The sequence below is a fragment of the Ischnura elegans genome, chromosome 8 (genome assembly GCF_921293095.1).
Source record: "Ischnura elegans chromosome 8, ioIscEleg1.1, whole genome shotgun sequence".
Classification (NCBI taxonomy): domain Eukaryota; kingdom Metazoa; phylum Arthropoda; class Insecta; order Odonata; family Coenagrionidae; genus Ischnura; species Ischnura elegans.
Window position 1 is genome coordinate 23,028,557 of NC_060253.1, and position 16,394 is coordinate 23,044,950.

The 16,394-nt window shown below is 39.1% G+C and overlaps 1 protein-coding gene and 1 long non-coding RNA gene across 2 annotated transcripts; one reads left to right on the top strand and one right to left on the bottom strand.

Annotated features, from left to right (window-relative positions):
• Positions 1–7,745: 7,745 nt before the first annotated feature.
• On the bottom strand, positions 7,746–10,215 carry LOC124163831. Its single transcript, XM_046540933.1, has 2 exons — positions 10,176–10,215; positions 7,746–8,368 (listed from the first exon to the last, which is right to left on the bottom strand). Exons 1-2 carry the CDS (start codon positions 10,213–10,215, stop codon positions 7,746–7,748), a joined length of 663 nt encoding a protein of 220 aa, XP_046396889.1.
• A 4,022-nt stretch (positions 10,216–14,237) lies between these two features.
• LOC124164032 lies at positions 14,238–15,197 on the top strand. Its single transcript, XR_006865936.1, has 2 exons — positions 14,238–14,658; positions 15,089–15,197. It is a non-coding gene; the product is annotated as an uncharacterized LOC124164032 (long non-coding RNA).
• The last annotated feature ends 1,197 nt before the right edge of the window (positions 15,198–16,394 follow it).

Genomic DNA, 16,394 nt, shown 5'->3' on the forward strand with positions numbered 1-16,394 from the left:
AGTTCCTCGTCCGAGCTTCGGCGAGATAATAAACAAAACCTTCCTCTTCGTCTTGATACAGGCGAACAATTGCGCTGGTGCAAGGAATGACCGAATTCTGGGCTTTCTGGACTTCTATAGCCATCTATAGGCGAAGAGAAACAAAAGAAACGAATACCAAGGCAGGCGGGAAAAAATGAAGAAAGGAGGGAAATTCAAGTTTCAAAAAATAGAAGAAACATAAGTCTGTTTCGGCCCAAACAGTATGCATATTTAGTTTTGTGCAATATGAACTCCTGAAAGCCCATTCATTTCAGCACGATTCTTCGGCCTCGACCAAAAACCCTCATTTACCCTCTGGAAGACCGTCAATTCACTACACCTCGTGTCTCATAAAAACACTTTCAACGTGGGCATTGAGGAAACTAAGAATCGTCCCAATTTCGTCAAACAGACATCTCATGTTATTGCATTCCTCACGGTGATCTAGCGATTTGATCGATGGATTTTTCTTTCTCATAGAATAATCCTCCAAAATTGCTAGAATAGCAATGGCTTTGCCTGGTTTCGCTATTTAGTTGGGCCCTCTCCGCTTCTATCGCGTTGAGGTGTTTCGCCCCGTCCCATCTCCTCCGAACCTATCCTACCCCAAGGGCGTCGACGGGCTCCTATCGCGACGGCGCCTCTTTCCTTTTTCCTTCCTCTCCAGCCCCTTCCCGGGTGATCAGGCGTATAAGTCTCTGCTTTGGCTCCCGGCCCCGGTGTGTTGTATCCCTGAAGGGCTCCCCTTGAGCCCTTAATCCATTCCTCACGGTGATACGTTGTGGTGAACATATTGAGTTTGGTGCTGTGAATCTGAAATGATCCTTCACATTACGTTGTATTGCACTACTAATGACAATCAACATTTAATTTTTATCATATTGGACCATGGCTTAAGTAGTAGGTAATAATTTGAAATGAAGAAATTTTTCGAGAGAGGTTTTGATGAAATAATAAAAAGCTCAAAATGTGATATCACTTTTTTCCGAGTACACATAAAAAATTTAATTACTCTTATTGCAATCATTTTCAGCTATCATTCTCTTGAAAAACTTTCAAGTGAATCTTTTCCTATTAGATCCAAAGGAAAAATATATTTATTTTTTGTCACACAACGGGGAAGGAGTTTATGCAAATAGAAGAGAATCATCACAAATCACTTTATTGACCTTGAGACCGGATCGACCGACTTCAATCGAGGGAATTGAAGTGCAATCGATGTGGAGTTTGTGTGAGTGACCTCTTCCTTTGAGTTATTTACTAGAATATTTCCCAGCATCGAATGGTGCCATTTAATTATTTCTACGCCCATAAAATCGGCACAGAAATTTATTTAATATCGTGCGAAGAGCATGATAGCCTTATATTATTGGTATTTGGAATCAAAGAAAGGTGATTTTCCATTTTACTAAAGATCTGCCCCTTAAAATGTGTTTTATTACCAAATTTCTGGTCTTATAGAACAACCCTAACCTGTATCATTCAATGCGTCCGCTGTTTTATCTTACGACATATATCATAGGAATGGAGTACATTCTATAAGAAAAACAAAAAAGATTATTCTGAGATATCCAAGGTGGATATTCATATTTGAAAATACACGACTTTGAAAAACAGGACTTTTTTCAAACAGCAAAATATTGAAACTTATCTCGAAAATTTATTTATTTTATGAATTCAATCATCAATAACTTTGATTTTGCATAGAATCCTTATAATTAATCGATGGTAACTGTAAATGCTTAGTAAATAGTATTAGATAACTGACAAATGAGAAGATTATCATTCCGTTGCCTTTAGAATATGAATAATTGCTGATAATTTCACCAAATTTTTTTCAATTTCAATTCACTGTGATCAAGGTACTCAATTGCTTCATTAAAAAAATCATTTTCTTTCCACAGTTTTTAAAAATATCTCAATATATAATGGACGGACCAAGATATATGGTGTTTCGTGGACAGCGAATAATAAGTTATTGACTCCAGCACTAACAATTGAATGTAATAGTACCATTACAATTCATCAAGGTCTGATTGTATCCCTTATGCCTCGAATGCCTATATGGCAATTTCCATTGAAGGGAGTTGAAATTAACCTGGATAACGGTAAGTTAACCTTGTTAGTAAAAGAATATATTATTTGAATCTTTGGATTTCCTTTGACAGCATACATATTTAGGGCATCCTTTTTGCCTGGAAGTTCTCTAAAAAATCCGAAAAAATCTCTTAAAAGCCAAACAAAATTACTAGCTAATACTCAAATTCCACAATTGATGTTTTTTCCTAATACAATAATATTATCCGCTTAATTCCACAACATATATTTCCTCCAAGCTTAAAATTTTCGGTAAAAACGACAGTGGGAACGAAACCTTTAGGACGGGCTCGCGGGATACACTCCTGGGGCAGGGACTATAAGCGATCAGCTTTTTTCCTCTGCCACCAGAAGGGGAAGGACGGGAAGGAACAAGGAAAGGAGGCGCCGCCGCGATGAGAGCCCGACGACGCCTCCAGGGGAAAGACGGGGAAGGAAGGGAGGGGACGAGGAATCCTGCACCGTCACAAGGCGGGCAGGTCCTACCATTAGCGAAACCAAGCTTACGCAATTAATATGCTACCAATTTTAGTAGATTTTCCTATGAGGAAGAAAAATCTATCGATCAAATCGGTAGATCGGTAGAATCAAATCTCCTTCGGTAGCTCAGTTGGTAGAGCGGTGGACTGTAGAAGGTAAAAACGACAGTTGGATCATTTACACACTTCGGTCAAATTTTGCAATTAATTGTTTAATACGCGGAGGTCATGGGAAAAATATTATTCCAATTCGGCCAAGGTGGCAGATTTAAATATGAAGGGAAATAAAAACTGGAAAAATGGCTCTCTAGTAATACCTATCTATTTACTTCCCATTATCTCCAAAATATTTGCTAAAATCTTAAACAAAATTAGGCAGATGGTAAGGTCTCATTTCTTTCTTCACAAAATAAGTGAAAAATGAGAAAAAAACAAAAAAAACTTGTAATCACTCACCATAACTTTGAAAATTGAATGAGATAACTGTGCCACATAATACTAATTATTTCTTTTAAATGCGTAAAACAAATGACCACATGTATAGAAAATTTGCCCCGAGTGCCCCTTTCAAAGAACCTAATGTCATTAAAATCTGTGCAGCCGTTCTCGAGTTATAAGTGTTCTAACTAAAACGATTTTCGACTTTCTTATATATACACTAAGCGATAATATAAGTATGTGGCCGATCGAGGCGAACGAACAAAAATTGTACTAATAAAAACATAGACACACGTAAAAAAAGGGGACACTCACAAAAAACGTTCAGACGTTTCAGCGGATTGATCCGCTATCCTACGTGTGTCTTTTTTTACGTGTGTCTATGTTTTTATTAGTACAATTTTTGTTCGTTCGCCTCGATCGGCCACATACTTATATATATATACTCGCCCCTCAATCTCCACACCCTCGAATTGGCATGCATCTGGCGTTTGCAAGCCAACAAGCACCCTGGTCTGAATGTATCTTGTTGAGTTAGCCCCGCCCCAATACATCCCTCCCATCTTCCCCCCACCTTTCCCCTTTTTCCAACACACTCCTTTTTCCAACACACTCCTTCCCCACTCAGGGTGCGGTCCAATGAATGCTACTTTCGCTACCAGACGCTACTGACGGAAGTGCTCCGGAGCACCGGTCCATAGGCGCTACGTTCGCTACGAGAATTTCTTTTCGGACCGGTCAGGAGCGAAGTCAAAATGGCGGAAATGAACGAGGGCGGGCAAACTGGGATTATGAAATCGAAGAAGTTGGTTTTAAATGCGAATTGAGGTGATTATGGTAATAGAATGTTAATAAATATATTCGAATATCATTTAAATGCATTATATTTTCCAATATCGAGGTTCCACTAAGTAAAGCAAGAAACTTTGGACCGTATTTATCACACCTACCCTCGCCTACCCCTTCTAAATGAAACTCATTACCCAAGAAAAGGAAAAAGTAGGTACTCTACTGTTTTCTCAGTTGAAACATGTCAATTTATTATTGGTAAAGACTATTAAAAACATTAATCCATTTATTTATTTTGATTAATCCATTTCATGTAAATCCTATTTTTCTTCAGATTTTAATTTATGACATGAGTTGATTTGTCGTTATGTGTTCTTACAATCCTATCTTATATTACATGCCCCTTTTAATAATTTTTTGTTGCCTTTTGTATGCTAAGGCTGCTTCCAGAGACATTAGAGTTCACTTTGGGGGAGATACGAGAATATTTGCGGATAGATAGTTCTTGCAATATATTTATTTAAAACACGATTAAATTTACATCTATTTACTAAGTGCGTCTACTCCGTTACTTCGTAGTCACTTTTATAGGAGAAAAGTGTCCACATTCAGCGTCCAACATCTGCAACGTGAGTAAACTCTCCATTGCCTCAGTGCATTCCCTTCGAATTTCCGCCAAAAATTGACTCGCTCCTTCGCTGACCCAAGTTTTCAGGGGATCGTCTGGAGCTGGTCTGGAGCGAGGCGGGAAACGGGTGTATGACGTTTTCCGTGACGTCACAGCCTAACCTGTAGCGCTCCGTAGCGAATTACGGACCGCTTGGTGGCGCTCCGAAGCATTGGTAGCGTTCAACGGACCGCACCCTCAATCTCTCCTTGACTGATGAAGCGGCTACAACCGCGAAAGTCTTTCAGTTTTATTTTTCGTGTGAGTGTTTTCTTCTTTTTTTTCGGTTCCATGTTTTATACACAATGTTTTGGAAATTATGATATGCACGTAGCACGTAATATAAATAGTTCATGATGTTAATTCTGAGATTGAGAGGGGTAGTGCATTGGCCAATATAGAAAGCAGGGCAGAAATTACAGTGAAGAAGGTAAATGATGTTGGTGGAAGTACAAGTAGTGGAGGGGAAAATAGGTAGGAATTTAAGCTTGGGGAGAAAAGAGGCAGGGGGTGGAGAGAATATCTTGCAGGTTTTACACCTGGGACGATTGCAAGGTGAGGGTGTGGAGATAGTGACTGACTGCAACTTTTGGAGAGGGCGGGTGGCTTTTATGTTTTTATAAACAATAACTGCATCCATTTCTCGTATTTACCGGAGAATTCGTCGTTTAGGACTGCCAAAGCTTATATTATAAGGTGAATTTCAATCAATGAAACTTTTTCTCGCTGCTTAGAGATTTCTAGAAACATCTTTTGTGCCAAAATACCTATTGCAAACAATTTTATTATGGTCTTAAGCAAAAAGTCCATTTAACTAAGTTTCAATTATAAATGAACACCCATGAAATACTCGTTATGAATAAAATCAGGATACACATTTTAATTCATAAATTTACACTGTGATATAACTATCAAAGGAAAAATGGAATCACTAAAAACTGCTACGTGTGTATGCTAAGCATTTTATTTTCTCGAAAAAATTCCCGGTAGTAACTTTAGTTGAAAGTTGCAAGCCATAACAAAATTAAGTTTCTCTATTGATATTCGCTCGTCTGCTCGTTGTGCTTATGGTTTGTACATAAAATAATTGTAATTATGATTGGCCGCTATCTTACTTATCTTCTTACGTGTGCTATTTTATATATATTAATTCTACATTCATTTTAATATATTAATACGGGGATTAATCTGCTTTCAGGTAACCTTTTCATTTTAGAAATACAACCATAAAAAAATTATGAGGGTGAATTTGGACCATGCAAAAAGAAAGATAAAAATTGTCAACGTAAAGTAACCTTAGATAGCAAATGTGAAATCCGATATTCTGATCCGAAATTCGATGTCCTGCATAATTCAACATAACATATTTTAAACTACCTGACCTGTTCACACTATCCGTACAATGAAATGAATTTATCTAGAATTTCGTAGGCATTTGAAAAATAAATATCAAGGTGACCGTTTGGTATTTATAAGCGTTGAGAATAGATTACATAATTAAAAAGATAAAATGACAATTTTCTGCCTATGAGCGGTTTAAAAGGGATCCACAATTAGCTAAGAACAATTTTTCTTTTTTCACAAAAGCATTTTCCGCGCTTCATATTAACCTTTAGAGCATTATGTTTAACACATGCATTAACATCCTTATGCATAAGCCATACGCAATGTCATCTCTACTCGGCCCCCTGGAGACATCTCCGTTTATTAGCGTAAATTGATCAGGGCAGGCCAGAGTTGTATGTGTTCCTTGCATTAAGATAACGATAGTAAACAAATATATCTACTGAAATGCCAAAGAACATAAGAATCGACGTAAATTTCATGTATATTTAATTTCATGTAAATTTAATCATATCAAATTTTTCAATAAATGAGTTGGCAAACATTAATTGAAGCTACATTAAAAATTAGGCATAAAAAAGTTAAATCTTAAAAGATATATTCGCATGCTGATACTAACGTTTTAATCACCATCATCTATTGCTTCCATTTAACGGCTTAAAAACACCTTAAACATTCAATCTTTGTTTCGATTCGATGTTCGTTCTCGCTGCGGCGATTTCACTCGCTTCTGCTTGAATACGTCTGCAGTACTCTCTTTATGAATTGCCCTTAAATTTTTCAATTTTAAAGGACTGATAGCGAGTCCAAGCATCATTGAGTGCTATATTCAATTCAGAACAGCATTTTAATTCCATTGTTTCTATTTTGGGTACCTCAAAACTGTGGATTTCTTCAATTGCATTAAACATTTAGCTAGAATGAAAAATATACGTTGAAGTATTTTCAGCGTGGGGGACAATGGTTATTTAAAACACGTGCTTTGTATTTTACAATCTCTTTCATAGAAATGAAGTGGGCGAGAGGAAGCTGTCCATGCATAAAGCACTTGAGCCAAAGGAAGGTGAGGAACATCCCGTAATCTACACTCTGCCGTCAGAGCGGTCGGACATAAATATGAGCATCAGTCCATCGCAATGGTATATTGAAAAGATATCCGTGATCCCAGCATCGGGAGGTAAGGGAGCAATCATAGAGTTTTATTTACCATAGGAGGCCCCACTATTCTCGTCTTCCACGACTTCATTGATTCCCGCCGTTAGCCGTAAAATCCGGATCTCCGGTCGACCGTACCTATGCATGTCCATATATTTAATAGCCCTCAAAAGGTAGGCTAAGCTAACGAATTAAATCGCTGAATTCTAACAGTCAATCTAATGCCATCTATATGCAAATATTTAATGATTGAAAACGATTAAATTCTGTCTAGACTATATCTTTCGGGTATACGTGTATTGATAACAATCCTAGCGAATACAGCGCCACTGTTTACGGCAACATGTGGGAATCATTGTAGTCACGAGAGTGGATAATCCAGCATACAATATTTATGGGAGCACTATACGATGGTTCCTATTTTTGCCACACTTCCTTGGGATCCTAATCTTCGTTGAGACGCGTAAAATAAATGAGGTCAAAGTGTTGGTGTAGTAATCCAAAATTTAGGCCGACCTTAATTTGTAGCATTGTGACCAGCAGAATGAAAAAGTAAGGGTGTCGTATCCTCCGCTTTAGAGTCGCTGAGGGGTCCTTGCTGGGAACGGGTCCTCATGAGTAGACTGGGAGAAGGACAAAAAAATGACACACAACTACAATCTTAGTTTTACCCAAGTTTATTTGGTCGGTTGGTGACACATAGTGGCCTACTCTGCGTAGGCTTGATCTAACAATAGCAGTTTGCCTGAAGGGCTTCAGGCCGCGGTCTGCGGGCCTAGTTGGTCCTGGGTGCTGGTCGCCTGGAGGGCCGCTTCTGGGGCGAGGGCCAGAACAGCATCCTCACCACCCTCGGGTCGCTGATCCTCCGGGGTAGGCTGGTCACGGTTGCGTACGGGGTGAGCGGCGAGTCGAGGAGTCGCAGTTCGTACGGCGGCGGCGTCGGCGGGCTCAGGATCGGCCAGGGGCTGGCTGCTGGTTTGGTTGCCCACTGGACGTAGTCCTCGTAGCTCGGTGACTGCGTTGGTGGTCTGGCCGCTGGTGCTGTCTCCGGTGGCGGCGTCGAGCTGGAACCTCCAGGTTGGCTCGGCTGGCGGCGCGCTGCTTCCACCTGTCGCTGGCGGGCTCGGGCGGAGTTCCGGGCGAGGCGGGGTCGTCTCGGCATCCGTCCTCTGTGAGGTCTGCACCGTGGGGTGAGGTACCGTGTCGCCAAAAGCGCGAGTACGGCGTAGGGATGAGGATGTACTCTCTCCACCCCCGTAGTTGCTGAAGGTGACGACTCGAGGCTGTGCGCGCTGCGGTCCGACTCCTTGTCCTCCCTCCTCCGTTCCGCCTTTTCGGGCCCTGGGGCCCCCCTTATATTTGGAGCTGGGCCCTGCTGCTAGGCAATGAGCGTTCGTTTTGGGGCCCGGGGTAGGGGAAAAGAGAAAGTCACTGCGTCGTTGGCGTGGGTGGAAAGGGAAGTGAGGAGAGGTGAGGGGAGATTCGGGCTTCCCGGCCACGTGGCCCGATGACGTCCACCCGTCCGCCCCTTTTCCTTGGCGTGGGGGGTGGACGGTGACGCAGGGGAGGTTAGGGGGGGAGGGTCCACGTGGTCGTCCTTAGTGCCGGGAGATTTGAATTTCTTGGCGCGGGCTTTGGCCATGTTGGTGGCGCACATCAAGGGAGAGCAATACTTATTATCATCTTGCTAGGTGTTATACTTAACTTCATCGAGTGGGATGCTCTTAATTGGTAACAATCTTGCATACTGACTAAATATGGTGAAAACTAATAAAACCACATTTACAGGACTCAGTAGATAACACATGTCCAAAATTTGGCAGTAATATTTTGTATAATAGACAATATTTGGCTAGATTGAATAGTAATCCGACATGTCAGAGGGGATAACTTAAGTGGTAATTAAATTTCAATCAGCAATGGAAATGACATCATGTGAAGGCCTGGTTACACTGCAAATTAACAAGTGCTAGTTGATGTGTGAATAAAAGAGATTAACACAGAGGTAATAGCCGTTGAGCCTATCCGTGTTACGCGGGGAAAGGTGAGGCTCGCACATGTGATATTGGTGATATTGTGTTATTTAAATCACAAACTATACCTTCACTGCAACAATATGTAAGCAATATTCAAGTTCCATTCTCAGAAATACGTGGAATATGCAACAATAGTACAAACCCATGACAAAATATATTAGCTGTGTGTGACAACGGTACTTGCCTATGCCCGAAGTACTACAAGGAAAAAACATTGAAGTGCCTGTCCCGTGGGTACATTTATTTTTATTTTCATCGTTTCCTCATCTGGTTCATATACACCTGATTTATTTAGGATTATGTGTGTAAGGAATTTCATGTTTCAACATTTCGGGTGCCACAAAAGCTTACTCGGACACCTAATATCGATGTATTCATGCGTAATCTAAGAATACTGTTCATTGTTCTGGGATGTGGGAGTATTTTTTATCTTGTATAAGCATGAACAGGGGGAAGAAAAATGGGAAGGTCTCCATTGAAGTCAAGAGTATGAGTAAATAGTTATGATAACTTAGGTATCAATAATCTCACAACCCGGAACCACGAACGGCACGAAGATGATGCGTTGAAATTAAAGACACACAAAGTGAACATATCCTACGTCCATAGTATCTTCCATTTCCTATAATTATGTTCCATTATATCTTGAATCACGCCATTTTTCATTTGTGGTTATTTAATTCACAACATAATTTCCAGTCTCCAATATTTTAATGATTTGGAAATGGAAGAGGAAATCCAAGTACGTTGTAAGAAGCGTGCCATTTGTTCTGAATACCGAGATATCTTTCACTGAAAGTGCGCCATTTTAAGGTATTTCTAGAGGCCCAATTTTATAAATACAAAATGGTATAAACCAAGGTAATAGGGGATAACTCAATGTACCCCGTTAATCCTTTCTTTCTTCCCCAACACCGCTACCTTCCTTAGCCCTCGTCCCCTCACCCACTTTAACCCCACCCACCCCTCGCTGGTCAGATACCGATCCTCACAGGAAAAACCCTCGTCCCAAATCAAGGCTGCCCCTCCCACTGCCCCATTCCATTCCGTGCTTAACCCCCACCCCCGCCCTCTAAACCAGTCCTGTCCCTTCCGATAGATGTCCTCACTGTCATATGTATGTATAAAGATGCATGTAAGATCAGTCACCTGAGGATGCAACCACTTTACGAAACCCGGGTGGTGCCATTATTAAAATAATATTGAAACTTAGAAAGTTTTATTTCTTTCTTTTCAGTAGGGAGAGGCTTACCAAAGTAAAGCCTGAAGTAATCAGTCTTATGAATGAGATATTTACGTGAAATTGTTTAAATATCCATTCTTAAACGGAAAGCTATTCATGAATCCACATGCTAACTAAAAATAGCGCTTAACCTGTCGGACACCACATTTTCCGGGGAATTGGACTTAATTTTAGGAGTGTAGAGGGGTTCTCATGTCCCCTTGGCACCCTCTCTTGTTACAAGTCTACACTTGATCATAATTCAGGATTTACTGACAATCGTATTAAAAATTAAAAATTAATGTCCTTTAAGCCAATCCTTCTCATCTTTATCATCGCCTCTGGAAAGGTTAAATAAAATTCTCCAACAAGATAAGAATAGCTTCGCCAACCAAAAACTGGCTTCAGAGACTTTAATTCCTGTTATATTGGGCTTAAGGACATGTATTTGCAAGCCCATTGAGTCATTCATGCATTGCTGACTGGGCAATGACCTACTTGCCGGTCTATCAGGGCGCGTGGTACTTACCTTACCACTAAGTACTTTAAAAGAGAAAACCTGACAATGATTGTCACCTAATGTATTTTTTATTACCTATTATCCCCAGCACATGCAATACCATGCTCGCCAGACGATGGATGCATTACGGCTAATGCTATGTGCATGAATAGGACTGAATCAGACGGAATAACTAGATGGACGTGCCAGTGCACACAAGGAAAAGACTACATTGAGGCGGATGACAAATGCTCAGGTGGGTAATGGATTAAATCTTCATCTACATACGACCCCGAAAGCCGCCTAAAAAGACGTGTGGCAGGGGATGCTAGGTCATCAGCCGTTTACACATAAAAAGAAAATGATGAAATAAAATTTCGAATAGAAGAATGAATTCCCACATCTATCCGTTCGGCAAAATATCTCTCATAATTTATCGCTTCTGTCTGACCTGGAAATATACTGGGGCTCTAGTATTATGTTCACTGTGTTGCTCTTAAATATATCCATTCTCAATTGTTCAAGCAATTTAATCCTAGCGCGCAGCCTCCGAGTCTCCAGCTTCTCCCAGCCTGATTCTCTTAACATCTGGATAACGGGGACTGTAAACCCTTAGTGGTTTTTGACGAACCACGCAATTTACTTTGTACTTCATCCAGTTCACGGATCAAATCTCCGGCACGATATCCCATAAGCTCACTGCAAAACCAAGGTGTGGTCGGACGATTGCGAAATATCACCTCTTTGTTTTATTTTCTCATCCAAAAATCTTTCACCAATACTATAAACACACTTGCAAAAATAATATAAATAATACATAACATCGTCTCTCCAAAAATGTGTTCATTGAACTAGGTAAATAAATGACATGCAGGTAACGGTTGGAGACGAATCAAGATGGTCTTCCTATTATTATGACTAGTCCTACTTTTATTATTATTATTTAGAAAAATCTATTTTCACAGTATTTTTGCTGGTTTTATGCGAGGTACGGGTATCACCAAGCACTCTCGGCTTTTTACTCTGTGTTCAAAATTTTTCTGACAATCCGGCAAGTGTTTAAAATTGCTGCTTTTTGTATTGTAATATACAAGTTTTTCGGCAGTCCAATAGTTTGAAGACATTGATGGATTGAATGAGGCACTACTCCTGTGGTAGAGATAATGATTGGTATTATGTGTACATTATCTGATTGCCTCAATCTCTTTCTTTAAGTTCTTCATACTTTTCCATTTTGTTGATGTAGGCTGTCGTGATATTATGCGATTTAGGTACGGCAATGTCTATCAAGTACGTTTCATGGAGAGTTTTATCATGCACTACTAGATCAGGTCTATTGCTATGGACTGTTTTATCGGTAATAATTGAACGGTCATAATAAATCTTGCAGTGATCGTTTTCAAGGATGGTTTTCGGTGTGTGCTTATATACTCCATCATCTATTAGTGCAGATAGTCTTTTGGTGGAAGGGGTACCGTAGACATCAAGAGTCAGCACAACTTAAAACTTTCTCAGCTACGGAAATACTTTTTCAGCAAGAAATCTACGTCGTATCTCCCGAGATCCATCTTCGGCGCAGACAATAAATACACACCGTTAAACATATTTGACGAAAGTTCGCAAATTAGTGAAACCACTGTTGCTATGGACAGTAAAATGTCAATATTGAAAGCTAAATCCCTTCACGGAAGACACACTCATGCCCTGGGGGGCCCTTAAATCGATAAAGATGCATCGCACGCTGGCACAGGCATGGGCAACTTTTCCGAAGAAACAGAAGGATTTATGATCGCAATACAAGACCAGGTAGTGTAAACAAAAAATTAGGAAAAATATATAATTAAACACCCAAATTTATTGGATGACGGATGCAGAAAATGTGATAATGCCTCTGAGACGTTACAGCACATCACAAGTGGATGCACTAACTTATCCCAAAAAGACTATCTGCACTAATAGATGATGGAGTATACCCAGGTAAAAATATTTGGTCTGTAACTAATCTGGATCAGGTCTGTAACTGGTCTGAAAGGCTAAATTTTGTTCTGTAACTGGTCTGTAACAGAACTTGACTGGTCTGGATTTCAGAGAGGCAAAGGGAAATGGTCTGTAACTAGTCTGGAGTTCTGGTCTGTAACTGTACTGTAATATTCGATGGTCTGCATCTAGTCTAGATCTATTCTTTAACTATGCTGAAATATTCTATGAGTTTTAACTGGTCTGGAACTATTCTGGAAAAATTCCAAGTGAGTCAACTGGTCTGCATTCTGATGTGACATGAGATATGATATTTTATTCGGTCATCTGCAATTGCTCTTAAATTTATTTGTAACAGTGAAATTATTATAATATATATCAGGCATTGATACTTAATGGAATTAGGAATCCTGGGCTATGGAGTGGTCAATTTTTAATGTCCAATAATTTTTTTCAAGAAGGGTTACAATTTTATATTTGTTATTTCATAGATGAATTTCACATGGGTTCAAAGGTACCAACTGCCCACAATCATGGCTTGCGGAGAGTTGCATTATTTGGATGGCATTTGAAAGGGCTGCATCATAAATTGAGACTAATATCAGAAGTACTTCTGATATTAGTCTCAATAGTCTCAATTAAGCGTTTAAGCAAGCTTGGTAAGATAGTAAAAAATGAATACGCGAGGTAAAAATAAATATTACTTCTAAATGATTGCACAAGCAATGAAGGTTGAAATATCAAATAGGGTTTTAGAAAGTTAAGCAGTCAATAAAATAATTTGCAATGGTTTATTCTAATTCCAATGTATTTCCCAATTTCAGGCAAAACTTTTTGCCCGCAACTTCCACTGTAATAAAAATGAACTCCTCCATGGTGGGTAGACATAGGGTAAATGAAGGGTAGTACCCTCCATGGTGTGTAGTTAACCCTCCATCAACCCATGCTCCACATTCCAGGGAGGGTAAGGCAAGGTTAGCACTACAATGGAAGAAGCTAATTCTTCCGTGGCACTACCTTTCCTTAGATCTCCTTCACTCACCAAACATCTACACTTACATGTTTCATACTAACATACCTACTTCTTTCAAAAAATTGCATTGCATTTCTGTAGGGAAGGGGTGCAGTTAATGAGCTGATTGTAAGAAAAATTTAATATCTTCCAGCTAGTAGCGCTTACACACTTTATTTGGGCTATGGAAGCATAAAATAATACACTTAAGTATCTATTTGCCCCCTCAAATGCAAATGAATCTCAATTCAGAACACCGTGTATAAAATGGTAATACGGTGAACGTAATGCATCATTTCAGTAACCCATTAAAATTAAAGCATTTGTTAAAGAGGAAAATATCTGAAAAGTCCCTCAGGTACCTTCGTGAAGGTACACCTTGCACCTATAAGAAGCAGGTGCACCTACTCCAGAGGAATTTAATTATGTAAAAGAATGTAGTAACTGCGGTCAATACATATTTTGCGGATTAAAAATTTGAGTTACAATTTTTTCCCATTATATAACGTATTAAAAATCGTATTTTGAAACTTGCGCCAAAACAACCGGCGGCCATCTTCTATACCACGTGACCTAACAGCCATTGGCACTGGAATGTTTACATGTTTACATTCGTAGATACAGTAGTTTCCGACTTTGTGAATTAATCTGTGCCTTAAAACCGTATTTTACAAGTAACTGTATGTTTAAGAACGTATGGATGAGGAAAATATAACGTTTTTCAAAGTGAAAACTTCCAAAAAGGAATCGAAAAAAATACTGTCTCGTGCCAATTGCATACTACTATCACAATGAAATCAACGCCGGATAAAGTTTTTATTTACCGGGTTTGCGGAAAAAGTGGCTCCTTGTAGCACGTAGAGATTTAAAGAAGATGCCTTGGTCAGCATCAACCCATCTCTGCTGCGCTGACTATTTTAATGTAAGTACATGGAACATATTTTTACAATCGAGAGTAAATCAACGAACTTAAGCATCAACAATTTTTAGGACAAATGCAATTAATGAACTACTTCTTTCAACCCAATAGTTATATAAGATTATTTATTACTACGCTCTCACTGTGGTTACAATTTAGGTTGATCTTTGGCTTAACTTGTATATTAAAAATACTATTCATTCAGATCGATTAAGTTGAAATATTTCAAATTACTGTTCTCGCGTTAGGAACCGTTTTTTAACAGTTTCTCATGGCAAAAAAGTAATATTAGTCTCACGATAAATGCATTCGTGCATGAAGGGTTTTTCTTGAAATTGAATAACCACATTAGAGAATATGTGGAACAATTTTAAGTTACTTTAAGTACTTATTACTTAGCTGGTTATTAAATTTTACAATTCTCATTTTCCAGGATTGATGGCGATGGACACTAGACGTTTTCTCTACTACAATACATGTTAACTGTGTTACTAATACTGGAGAATGTTTTGAGTACATCAATAAATGTTAAAGTGCCTGTATGGATTTATTTTATTGCATAGAAAATCATCCACCTCCATACGAATCCAAAATTTCCTGTTGCAAGGGATATGTTATTGATGGTTTGTCAAAAGTCATATGCTAACATGTTTTATCAACTTAGAACTTTTATGGGAGTTCACAGCTGAAATGCAGTTGCCATGTGTGAGAAAAATGAATATCTTACGATCGGGTTGACATTTGTTAAATTCTGAATTTCATTTGCACTCATACTGGCATAATCTGGAGATACATCAACTCTGAGCTTTTGATTGTTGTAAGAATTACTTAACTTTCTTGCCCCTTACAGCTGAAGACATCCATAGAGATGTATCATCAAAATTTACAATGTATTAAATTATGTAAGAATGCTATTGTAACAATTGAAGATTACTGCTATCCAGTATGCCTTTATCTCCGTCATATTTGGCTGGCTGGGAAATGCCTTGCGTATGCTTCTCAGATTTATTTCTTTAGGCTGTTCCCTTTTCCTTACTAGCTGAACTGAACCAGTCAGTTCAATGAGATTGACTGGTCTTTTAGTTATCCTGAGTCTCAGTTTAAGTAGTATAAACCAACTAGTCACTAGAACAGATTAGTTTCAGACCACATAGTCTCCCTGAGAACAGACCAGTTACAGACCAAGCTATACCTGGATCCAGACCAGTTTACCCACCCGTTGTCCAGACCAGTTGCAGACCAAACTGGTCTGGAGTAATGTTTCAATTTCTTCCCAGTTCCAGACCAGCTGCAGACCTTTAGCTCCACCCCGGTTCCAGACCTGTTCCAGCTCAGTTACAGACCAAATACTTTTACCTGGGATGTCTAACTTCCACCAATTTAAGCCTGAATCTGTTGAACCTATCTTAATTGGTAGAATACTTAAATAACAACAAGAAAGGCAAATTAGTTAGTGATGCAAGCGGAGAAACTAAGGGATATCGTTTAAGAAAAGTCTTTTATAAATGTTCCGCACAAAGAAGGATTATAAGTTATTATGTACCGCTGAACTTCCACCTCAAAGCAAGAACGCTTTCAAATATGGTTGACGAGTTATTAACTAGAAATTGAAAAAGATTGAAAACCAATTGTTGCATTTGTAATAGAAAAATCCTCAAATTCGTATTTAGCCGTAGACTACCGAAAACTTTATTGATTTTTTTAAAGAATATAAACAATTGGCTTTCGATTTCGAAAAA

Excerpts from the sequence above, each read along its gene's own strand:
- LOC124163831 (XM_046540933.1), bottom strand. The coding sequence starts at position 10,215 with ATGGCACCACCCGGGTTTCGTAAAGTGGTTGCATCCTCAG. Across the intron at positions 8,369-10,175 it reads TAAAGTGGTTGCATCCTCAG|CAGCAGGGCCCAGCTCCAAA; the intron begins GTGACTGATCTT and ends CTCATTGCCTAG.